Here is a 12,312-nt window from a genome sequence, read left to right as displayed (position 1 = left end):
GATACATGGAATCACAGAAATATGGACGTTATTAGCCTTATGATATACTTATTTCAAGGAAATGGATATTGACAAATTGCTATGTGATACTGTAGTTTAGTTTATTTCTAGCCTAAGGCCAATATTAATTCTGGAAATCCCATGAAAGAGATGGTGTTGGAAACTGAATTCTCCAAATATACTTATTCATCAGTGAAGCAAACCAGTCATGCCAAATACTGCTGATTAATTGGGGAATACTCATTTGATTTTTGTTCTGTCACTAATCTGAGCCTGGGTTCTCTGGAAAAAATATTTTTTAATTAAGTTACTTCTTATTTATTTTATTTATTTATTTTTAATATTTTTTAAAGACGGGATTTCACCATGTTGGTCAGGCTGATCTTGAACTCCCGACCTCAGGTGATCCGCCTGCCTTGGCCTCCAAAGTGCTTGGATTACAGGCGTGAGCCACTACGCCCGGCCTATTTTATTTATTTTTAGACGGAGTCTCGCTCTGTTGCCCAGGCTGGAGTGCAATGGCCCAATCTTAGCTCACTGCAATCCACCTCCTGGGTTCAAGCAATTCTTCTGCCTCAGCCTCCTGAGTAGCTGGGACTACAGGTGCTTGCCACCATGCCCAGCTAATTTTTATATTTTTGGTAGAGACAGGGTTTCACCATGTTGGTCAGGCTGGTCTTGAACTCCAGACCTCATGATCCATCTGTCTCAGCCTCCCAAAGTGCTGGTATTACAAGTGTGAGCCACCCTGCCTGTCCTTAAGTTACTTTTTTTTAAAATAAAATATTTTAGAATTGAATCTTCTGAAATATACATGTATACATGTGTATAGCAGCCTAGTTGGTTCTGCTACTGGTCAAATATGAGAACAGTATGCGCTGAAGTAATTCTGCTGTCCCCTCACTGGGAGAAGCATTTCCGCCCCCCTGTGGGGAGTGCAGCAGCATGACTCTGTAGCATAGTGGCCCATACCCCTCTCATTGCCAGTGTGTCGCCAGCTCCTTAGATTCCACTTCTGTCTTTACTATTTTCTTTTCTTTTCTTTCTTTCTTTTTTTTTTTCCGAGACAGAGTCTCACTCTGTCACCCAGGCTGGAGTGCAGTGGCACCATCTTGGCTCACTGTAACCTCCACCTCCCATGTTCAAGCAATTCTCCTGCCTCAGCCTCCCAAGTAGCTGGGATTACAGGTCTGTCACCACACCTGGCTAATTTTTGTATTTTCAGTAAAAAAGGAGTTTTGCTGTGTTGGCCAGGCTGGTCTCAAACTCCTGGCCTCAAGTGATCCACCCGCCTCGGCCTCCCAAAGTGCTGGAGGATTACACGCATAAGCCGCCATGCCCAGCTCCTATTTTCATTCTTTCTTTTTGAACGTATCAAATACAAAGCAGAAATTAAAGCGATAATCAGTTGCTCTCAATGTACGGTACGTACGCCATGGGCAGAGAGAAAGACAGTTGCATCACACTCACCAGCTGCATTTGCCGTATGCCGCTTAGAAGGGTACTATGTGACAAAGTGCGTATTCAGGTGTAGGGTGACCACCAGTATCTGATTTTGTTCATATTTCTACATTCCCTCTAAGGGACTCTGAAATGTGAGCCCTGTTGGCCTGGGGGGATAGCTTTGTGCTATGGTCAAAGGAGGCTGATATCAAAGGAGATTAATCTGTTGGGCTGTAAAATGCATAAAACAATTATTGTTAGCTGTTATATCTAAGATACTTATAAACCATGATGAGTGTTTTCTACTTTTTAATAAACTTCGCACACAAAGAAATATGTGTCTGCGTTACTCTAGATGTGAAGAATAATAATGTTTCTCAAGAAAGTTATATAATGAGTAATTGGACACTGATAACAAGGAGATATGTACGAACTGCCTTAGTTTGGATATGTGCTTTCATAAGGCTTTGAGAGCATGGTCTTAATATGGGATTGTTTTCGTTTTCCTAATGAATTTTTGCTAAACGAGTTTTCAGCAGGTCACAGCTGACAGGCTTTGGTTATCATTTTTAGTTCATTCATCCTCACACTTCTCCTCAGCCATAATTAAACTAAGACAGTGAAGGAAAGTCACACTAAAGAATGTGGGTGAGAAACTGAATAAAGGCTTGTCTTCAGCCTAACAATGACCACGTTCTTCTCCTGCAGACGGACAAGGTTGGAAAGGCTTTTAAGTACCTGGAAGCCGTCTTGTCCTTGATTGAGTGTGGAATTGCCATGGAGTCTGAAAGCCAGGCATCCAAGTCGGCTTACTCCGTCTACTCAGAAACTGTAGACCTCATTAAGTAAGTGCCAAGTCATTGTGCTTTCCTCTTAAGTACTTTTCTTTTCTTTTTTTTTTTTTGAGACAAGAGTCTCACTCTGCCTCCCAGGCTGGAGTGAAATGGCACGATCTCGGCTCACTGCAACCTCTGCCTCCTGAGTTCAAGCAGTTCCCCTGCCTTGGCCTCCTGAGTAGCTGGGATTACAGGTGCCCGCTACCATGCCCGGCTGATTTTTATATTTTTAGTAGAGACAAGGTTTCAACCATGTTGCCCAGTATGGTCTCGATCTGTTGACCTTGTGATCCTCCCCCCTTGACCTCCCAAAGCGCTGGGATTACAGGTATGAGCCACTATGCCCAGCCCCTCTTGAGTACTTTTCTTTCCTCACCTTTATTGTTTTAATCCATTTGAACCTTAGTGTGAAGATGGCTCAATAAAGGGTAGCCTTTAAAAAGTTACTGGTCCAAGCCTTAAAAAAGTTACTTGTTCTAAACTAAAATTGTGTTCTAGATGAAGTGCTAGCTCAGAGTAACTGGATCTACCTACATCATTTTGCTAAGTGCACCAAGAAGTGCCAGAGCTTTCAGGGAGAGGTTGGTTTTTCCAGTTGAGCTTTCTTATCAGATGACCTCTCCTCTCAGTTGAAGCCACTACTTTGTTTACTTACCTACACTTCAGCAGGGACTCAGTAAGGACACAACCTCACTTGGTTTCAAGAGGTAGGCAAGCCACAGAAGAGACATGTCCACCCTCATTTTCTCAACGGCCTGGATAGTTGCTCTAAAATCTTGGTTTTTTAAAAATGTTTTTCTTGTGATGCTCTCATCTCTTTACATCTTCAGGAAAAGTCAATATAAAATGGAAACAAGCACAATAAGTTGTAATCTGTCCGCCTTTGTTTAAAACCTGATGCACTTATTTTCCTATAGATTCATAATGTCATTAAAATCCTTCTCAGATGTCACAGCGCCAATACAAGAGAAAATATTTGCTGTTTTATGGTATGTATTTTCCTTTGTCTAAATAGTACCAAATGTGTTTTTGCATCTGTTGATGTTACAAAAAGACTTTGAAATTTGTTTTCTTAATGTGAAAATTATGAAGTCAGTACTTAGTCAAAGGGTTAACTCCCCACTGAGAGTTAATTATTACAAAATGGTATCTGCTGCTGTTTGTCTGACGGCTTGGCAAATGCTTTGGTCTTGTGATATAAATTATATCCTTGTGTTTTCCGCCAGCATTTACTTTTGGGATAGTGTGAGCAAAGCAGTACGATTTTTTACATACTAACACATAGGTGAGGAAAAACCAGTGTGTTCATTAGGCTATAGAAAGTTAGATGGCTGCTTTTCTGTGGTATGATAGTCATGTGCACAGGGTAATATTTTCCTTCTGCCTTTGTTCATAGCATGCGTTCCCAGTCCATTTTGAATATGGCGATGTTTCGTTGTAAAAAAGACATAGCAATAAAGTATTCTCGTACTCTTAATAAACACTTCGAGAGTTCTTCCAAAGTTGCCCAGGCACCTTCTCCATGCATTGCAAGGTAACTGTAAGCCTAATATAAATAATTTCCAAAATAGAGTCATTTCTTTATTCTTGCTTTTTCAACACATATGCTTACGTATGTGACTTTGCCTTTTCAAAAACTGTTGGCTTCATCTGTGTGCTGATTGCTCCTAAACTTAAATTATTAGCATATTTCTGCCTTTCTGAGAAACAGTTATAAATCAAAATTTTTGCTGAATGGAAAAGATAAAAAGGTAATTGCAAAGAATATAGAATTGAAATTTTTTGAGCTTTGAGGATTTTTTTTTTTCTTTTGAGAGAGAGTCTTGTTTTGTCACCCAGGCTGGAGTGCAGTGCTGCCGTCTTGGCTCATTGCAACCTCCACCTCCCAGGTTCAACTGATTATCCTGCCGCAGCTTCCTGAGTAGCTAGGATTACAGGCACATGCCACCATGTCTGGCTAATTTTTGTATTTTTAGTAGAGACAAGGTTTCACCAGGTTGGCCAGGCTGGTCTCGAACTCCTGACCTCAAGTGATCCACCTACCTCAGCCTCCTAAATTGCTGGCATGCCACAGGCATGAGCCACTGTGCCCGGCCGAGCTTTGAGGAGGATCTTTATATAAACCTCAGAACACAAAACAAGAGGCAGAGACAAGAGAATCAGAGCTAGAGCCACAGTTCTTTCTTTTTCTGTGTGTATGGCATAGCTTCCTGGCATTTCAGTAAACAAGAAACTTCCAGAGCCATATGCCCTTCATCTTCTCCAGGATCCACACCAGTGACAGTAAGAGTGAAAATGATTAGCAAAATTCTTTTCCCCACTTTGTGAACTAAAATTGTTTATGTATGTTGTAAGTTATTAGAAAAAAAGGAATCCTGTACAAGTGTTTTTAAAATGAAGTTGGAATTTTCTTCTCTGTAGTCCTTGCCTAGTATTTTTTAATTTGGTCATACTCCTTGTGAAGTTCCTAGTTCTGATAAGTTTTGCTATTTTAAGAATATCACTTACATGACTGCCCTATTTCTAGCACATTCAAAAGAAGAGACTCCCATATGGCCTCTTAAAAAAGAAAGTCCCGATTAAGAAGCAACTTCTTATTACCTCTGAAGATTTTCATGGCTGCTGCATCTGAGATATTATTCTAGGCTAATAGGTTGTCAGTCACATTTTTTTTAGATAACTCCTTCAGTCATTTGTCCATCCAGTATATACTGAGCACCTTCTTTATACTAAGCCTTGTTTTAGGTTCTGGGGATACAGCAGAAAGAACCATTGCCCTCATCGAGCTTTCACTCTACTCCTTGCTAAGTCTGTGCAGCCCAAACGGCAGGTGTAACATCATGAGGCTGTTGCTGCTGAGCCGTCTTTCCATTTAATCCACATTGAGTCACATGTTAACTTGCAGGTCCAGATATTCAGCCAAGAGTGGAGTAAAGAGGAAATTGAGGCTTCTGATGCATGATGCTTACATTAGTTCATTCATTGGTTCAGCAAGTATTTATCAGGAGCCTACTTTTAGCACCAATTTCGCTAAGTGCTAGTAATGTAAAGATGAATAAGACATAATTTTTGCCGTGGTTCAGCAAAAGGAATAAACAGTAGATACATGCAAGAAAAGAGAGATGTTCAAGTGGTGGCAGAAAGGAAGCTGTGATGTATTCAGGGTATCCACAGTGTCTTAAAGAATGCAAGGTGCAGAGCAGGTGCTCGTTAGTGTTTACTGAGTGGATGAAAGGATGAAGTACAGGTGTGTGCACACACATACGTACACACATATGCGTACGTTACATACGTATGGTATTGTCTTGCCGGGAGATTCCAGGCAGGGGATGTAGACTATGTAAATGGCATGGGAAAGCATATTTGGAATACAGATCGGCCCAGCAGGGTGTCTCGTTGACCTTGTAGGAGTGATTTTAGCAGTGGTTGTCACTTTCGCGGGCGTGTAGTGAAACTTTGTGTCTTGAACTGTAGTTCCAGACACATAAATCTGTGATCCGGGGTCTGCTAGTGACTGACCAGTTATCTCTTCTCTTCTGCCTCCCAGAAGCACAGGCACACCATCCCCTCTTTCCCCAATGCCTTCTCCTGCCAGCTCCGTAGGGTCCCAGTCGAGTGCTGGCAGTGTGGGGAGCAGTGGTGGGATGGCTGCCACCATCAGCACCCCAGTCACCATCCAGAATATGACATCTTCCTACGTCACCATCACGTCCCATGTCCTTACCGCCTTTGACCTTTGGGAACAGGCCGAAGCCCTCACAAGGAAGAATAAGGGTAAATCAATGGCTTTGTGGTGGTAGTTTCTGGGGTATGGGGATTGGGAGGAAATAACATGGGCTTATATTTTAAGTTCAGTTTCTTGGAGAGAAGGAAATATATACCTCTTTTACTTTAATAATATTTTCTCCATTCTACCTCATAACCTAGTTGCATTTATTCCTTGAGCTCTGTGGCGTGAAGCTGAATTTCTGTGGCTAGTTCTTAGCAAAACCAAAATAGAAGTGGCTGTAGCACCTTGCTTCTTCGGAAATTCTGCTGTCATTATTTCAGCCTGAACTAAAATGTTTAGCTGAAAGGCAAATGAAGAAGAGGAGTCACTGGCAGTTCCTAGGCTCAGCACATTGAGATATGAAGTAGCATAACCCAAATGCTGAGATGATTATTTGTTTTTAGTATATCATAAGAAAGATAGTAGCTACAGTATGAGAGATAGAGCATTGTAAACATTCTTGAGGCTTGTTTGGGGAAGAAGACCTTTGGAGAAATGAAAGGTTTAGGAGAGTTGGAGCCAGCCGGCTATAACCACTTTCTTTCCAAAGCCTCTTAGGACCTTACCTGTCTTATCAAGCTAATAATGCTTTTAACATTTTGTTGTTGTTGTTAATGCATCCTGTGAGGCAAGGTATAAATTTGGTGTTTTCCAAGTGCCAGCCATTGTGCTAAGAATTACGGATTCAGCTCTAAAGCAAACCTGGTTTATAGTCTACTGGAGAATTAGCAAGCGATTACAATAGACTGTGATTTTTTTGCTGTGATAAATTGCAGAATATTGTGGGGATGTACCTTCTGGAACCTTAATTTTTGTTTCCGTTTTAATTTTTGTGTGTGCTTGTGTGTTTACTTGGTTTTTGTTTTGTTTTTGCAGATTTCTTTGCTCAGCTCAGCACAAATGTGTGCACCTTGGCCCTCAACAGCAGTTTGGTGGACCTGGTGCGCTACACACGACAGGGTTTTCAGCAGCTGCAAGAATTAACCAAAACACCTTAATGGAGCCCCAGGTTGATTCAATGCCTTGGGAACTATTTTTGCACATTGGAAGCCTCAGAAACAGTCCAGACATTTGTCTCATCAGGACACCAAACTCTAAAACAGAAGCACCATGAGATGGCCAGGACATTTGTCCACCTACTCTCAACAACTGTGTGATCATTGGTTGGACACTATGGTTATGCAGAAGCAGAGATGAGGAGGCCGGCCCCAGAGATGATCTTGCCCTTCCTAACTAAAGGACAGAAGTGCAATGTAGCTTAAATGGGTGTATGAATGGTCTAGAAACATTTCTGTTTTTTTTTTTTTTTTTTTTTAAACCAGTAGGATCCAAGTTGCAAATGAAATAAGGAGAAGCAGTTTCAACTCTGAAAGTGAATTCACATCATCTCAGTAGCCACACTAGTCCATTCCCAGAAGGAAATTTTTTTTAACAATGACTTTTGGTGGAGGGTTTTGTGGATGATTTCTTTTTTTCTTTCAAGTTTTGGGAGAAGTGTTTGTTCAGTAACTTCGAATGGCCATCTGTCAATCATAAGTTGTGAAGGACTCCACTGTGCCCCACTTTCTGCCAATGAACAGTGGCTTGATAATACCAAGTATTGTTGTAATTTATAAAATTGAAGGCAACCCCCGCTCCCGCCGCCCCACATCCCCCCATTGCCTAGAGTGCTGCACGTTCACCCCAGCTCTGACTTCTCTGTTTCTGTGCTGAAACTCAGCCCACGTCAGAGCGGCAAGGAGGAGCCACAGCACGTGGGGTGCTGCCTCGTGGTCTGCATGGGAGGACTTGGCGCTGCCATTTCCCACCCCTGCTTCAGCAAAAGGGACTCTCTAACAGGGCAGTCACTGTTGACTCTATCTGAATATCCTACCTTGGGGAAGAAGGGAACCAACATTTATACCTGACCAGATGGCTAAAGTGCTTTTAAAGTTTTAAGTAGAGCTGGAATTTGAGGTGCTGATCTGTGGTCTACAGTTATGTGGTACTCATGTTGTCCAACCAACTCAAGAGTTTCATCAGTGAACAAGAAAAATGAAATCTTCTTAGAGAGGCTATATTTTTCTGCTACAAATTATTTTATATTTATAGCAAAACTAAACTTTCAGAGTCCTTGACTGTCTAGGGGAAGTTAACTCCGTAAGAGGATGTAGAGATTTTGGGGTGGTTAATTAGACTTTTGAAAAAATCGTCACCACATGCCTTCACTCCAGAGTGTTCTCAGCTAGATTTGATTTGGTTGAGGAGGAACTGTGGCCCTTCGAAAGTTATTGCCATAGTGTATACATTAAACCAAGTCCATTTTGAATGACCTAAAATAGTCAGAAATCCCATGTGCCCATAGGCACAGTCTTTTTCGTTGAAACTTTGAAGGATATTATTGGAAACATTATTTTGAGTGCAGTATTTTTAAAAGCCAATTCTTCTTTATCCCTTTTAGAGGTAGAATTTGCACATGTGTTACAATTGAGGAGCGTCATCTCTGTAACTAGCTTTTCTCCACCTTTGCCCCATTCTGCCCCTCTGCGTGTTTCCTATCAGGTGTGTTTCCCATTTTCCTATTGGTGGAGGAGGGAGAACCATCTTTATTTATAATGAAAACCTCTAAGATCCCTATGATGAATGCAGGAACTCTCTTGGTTGTTGGTAAATATACAAAGGGATATTTGTTTTGAGGGATGGGAGCAATGCTTATCTCACAGTATGAGTGGTCAGTGTGAGGCTGTTCCTTCAGTTTCTTCTCCAGACTGTTCTTTGGTTATCACTAAGTCAGGGGTCTGGTGCCTCATGTTTAGGTGAAAGCCAGAGAATGACAGCTGTAGCAGTATCTGAGCATAAGACCTTGATGTGTGATTCCTGATGACTGGTTTCATTTATTCATGTTCTAAAGCAAAGCCCCGGTCCTTTTTAAACTACTAGTTTAAAAAAACCTGTGTTAAATGAATAATTTCCTGGTAGGTTTTGTGTGTTTGTATCATTGTGTGTCTATCTCTTATATGTAAGGGACAAGGCACCAGAATCAGGCTTTATTTCGATGTTGAAGATGTTATTTAACATGTTTCTTTTTTCCTTACTCCCTTAGCCATCCCCTCCCCTTTTGTCCCATCATTCCCTAGGACAAGCCACCTGTCAGTTGTGAAGGGTTGTGTTCTTTATGGCAGGTTCTGTCTATGCAGAGTGCGCCAGAGCATGTGCATGTTCTGTTGGCAGCCACAGTGCTCCCTTGACTGAAGACATTTCCAAGTGGATTTCTCAGCCAGCTCTGAAACAGATTGCTTTTTCAGTGGCCTTACTCTTTGTGGATTTTTTTTCCCTGAACTTGATATAAAGATTTTATTTGTCCCTTGAAAAAGTAACAAATGTGCATAGATCAGTTTGTACTACTTTGGTCATTGGATATTTCTGATCCTTTTTGCATTGTACCTAAAAGAGAATAACTAATGGTAACCTCTTTAATAGAGTTATGTGAAAGGTAGTGGCTGATGAATCCTTAATGTTCATAGGGTCTTTTTCCTGTTACAATTATATAGAAGTCTAAAGGATTTTAAAAATCATTTGCACTTTTTCACTGCATGCTTACAATTCCCAAAGGCAGAATCTATACTGAGGTAGATCATTTGAAAGGGCTAGATTATAAAATTAAGCCTTTGAATATGCGAAGTTCTTATAACAGTAGTACACACTTCACAGTAAGACAAATGCAAAGCATCTTAAGGAGTGAAAACAGAGTGTAAATCTTGCCTTTGGCACTACAAGGGTGTGTGTGTGTGTGTGTGTGTGTGTGTGTGTGTGTGTGCGCGCGCGCGCAGGTATGTTTTTGTGTCTTTAGTAGAAAATGGAAGAACACTTTTTAAAGTGTTGAATGTTTTGTCCTTTCTGTGAATTACTGAACTTAAGAGCCCTGCTAAATAATGGAAAAACACTTTACTAAAATTTACCAAATTATACTGGGTTTGGATTGTGAAAACATTGGCCACCTAGTAGCAGTGGTGAGGAGTGGGAGGGTCCAGCAAGCATTTATCAGAAATAGAATCACATTAGGAGGAGAATTTGTCCATTATAATTTGATCACAATATTGAATGGGAAAAACATCTAATATTTTGTAACAAAAAGACCTTTATATATCATTTGGACCAACACATGTAGCTATTTCCCCAAGGCAAATTGGACCACACTTATTTCCCTTGTCCTGTATCCTTTAATATCAGATCTCAGGATATTTAGAAAGCTAAAGCCCTCTACCCCTTTCTGGCTGAAAATTTGCCTTATTTGGTACCTTACATGTTAATGTTACTAGCATCAGGAGCTTACTGTTTTATTATTCATCTTCAATAATTTTTAGAAGCAAAAAGAAAAACCACTGTGTCCTCCACAATGAACAAAACTGTTATCTCTGATACACAAAGGGACACACACACTTAAACAGAAGCAGCAGCTGACTGAATTGTGCCTTTGACTGGATCTGGTTTTGAAATACTGCTGTTTGTTTCTTGCCGTGGCTTCAAGGGATGTTACATGGCTCCTGCGCCTTTTACTCCTCTGCGTTAGGAAGTTTGAGTTGTATTTGTGCATCTTAAGGTAGATTAAATAAGGCTTGAGGCTGGCCTTTTTTTTTGTTTTGTTTTAATGTACTTTAAAAAAATCTGCTTGTTTCCTACCACAGATTCTTTATCTTTCCAAACACTACAAGAAAACTTCTAAAACTTTGCCGCTTCATCTATTTACACTCATTGCCACTGACTAGCAGTATTTAAATCTTGCAAGAATATTTTGTGCTTCCTTTAGAAACACAAGAGTATAGATTTTTCTCACTGAAAAGTGAGAGTTACGCATTGCAACCATGGAGGGATGGCAGGATTAATTATAGCAGTACCTTTTTTTCTCCTCCTGTTCTTGACCTGGTTGCCTCTTTTGTTTTGGGTCCCACTTAGGATTAATGGATGTAAGGTATTTTGTGTCATTCTGTTGGAAGAAGGTGTAATGGCAGAATAGCCTAGTGTTGGGGGTTTTCCTCCAAACATTGCAAGTGGTATTGCCACCATGTGAACCTCAAATATGCAATCCAGTTGTGTTGGTTTCTCACTGACTTAGAGTGTACATCTCTTTATGAATTGTGAGTGCACTGACCATGTTCTTTAGTTCTTATTTATGGTGAGTTGACAAGTACCAACTATTGCTTTTTAGGTGGCTATAAATTTCTTATTGTCGGGGAAAATCACACTATATTCTGTTCCATTGAGTCAGCAGGCATTGTGCTGGGTAGAGAAGTGCCTATACTCCTCCACCTAAGAGAGCAGGAGGGAAATCCTACAGCTCCTTGTGAGCCTGTATATTAATTATGTCGGCCTGGGGAGGACAAGGGAATAAGACCACTCAGTGAGGCTGGCCAAGCTGCACTGGTCGGACCAGGCAGTGGCTGGCCTAAGGAAGACAACTTGCTTTGCTTAAAAGTCAATGTTTAAGCAATGCTTAACACAGGCAGTATTAACTTTACCTTTTGTTCAGGCCATCAACATGTATTGTTAAAATTACTGCATATCCCCCCTCAAATATCAAGTATACACTGTTCGTGTTGGGGTGTCTGTGTGTCTATGTACGCATGTGTCCCAAATCTTGTTTTAATTTTTTTTTTTTTTTTCTGAATGTGATCATGTTTTGGATGATACCTGAGCAGGGTTGCCTTTTTTTTATTTATTACCATTATATATTATATTATATTATATATTTTTTGCTTTCTTATAACTTTGGAGGAAAGTCAAATCTTGGTATTATTAGAACTGTTTTAAAAAAGTAAATTGTCCAGTTGATAAATGAAAATCACTGGTCTATCTTTAAAATAATGAGTTTTTCTTTAATTACTGTGGAATCATGTGCCAGCTATCATCAACACAATGATTTTGTACATAGGGTAGGGAAACAGTGATGCTCTCAATGGGAAGATGTGCAACACAAATTAAGGGGAACTCCATATATTTTACCTACTTCAGCAATGGAACTGCAACTTGGGGCTTTGTGAATAAAATTTAGCTGCCTTGTATAGTCGTTTGAAAGAGAATATGTGATCTGTGAGAAAATTATAGTTTTTTTTAGAAGAAAAATATGCAAAAGATCTTTCCAAAGACAATGTGCCACAGATCTTTTGTTCTCTGTAATGAGGATTTATTGCTGTTTAAACAAAAATGTAATTCATCTTTAAATTCTTTCCTTTTCATAAGAGGATCAAGCTGTAAAAAAAAAAAATTAATAAAAATTTCAAGAAATCA

General features: G+C 40.2%; 1 protein-coding gene across 1 annotated transcript in view; it reads left to right on the top strand.

Annotated features, from left to right (window-relative positions):
* Window positions 1-12,312, top strand: part of AFF1 (AF4/FMR2 family member 1) — a 202,108-nt gene extending 189,796 nt beyond the window's left edge. Inside the window, exons 16-20 of the mRNA XM_037744515.1 lie at window positions 2,152-2,288; window positions 3,197-3,268; window positions 3,676-3,813; window positions 5,827-6,053; window positions 6,925-12,312. Of these exons, the coding sequence (XP_037600443.1) occupies window positions 2,152-2,288; window positions 3,197-3,268; window positions 3,676-3,813; window positions 5,827-6,053; window positions 6,925-7,046 (696 nt within the window). The 3' untranslated portion in view covers window positions 7,047-12,312. The remainder of the gene's footprint in view (window positions 1-2,151; window positions 2,289-3,196; window positions 3,269-3,675; window positions 3,814-5,826; window positions 6,054-6,924) is intronic.

This window comes from Cebus imitator, unplaced genomic scaffold (genome assembly GCF_001604975.1).
Source record: "Cebus imitator isolate Cc_AM_T3 unplaced genomic scaffold, Cebus_imitator-1.0 Scaffold177, whole genome shotgun sequence".
Classification (NCBI taxonomy): Eukaryota; Metazoa; Chordata; class Mammalia; order Primates; family Cebidae; genus Cebus; species Cebus imitator.
This window is presented reverse-complemented; position numbering and strand designations above follow the sequence as displayed.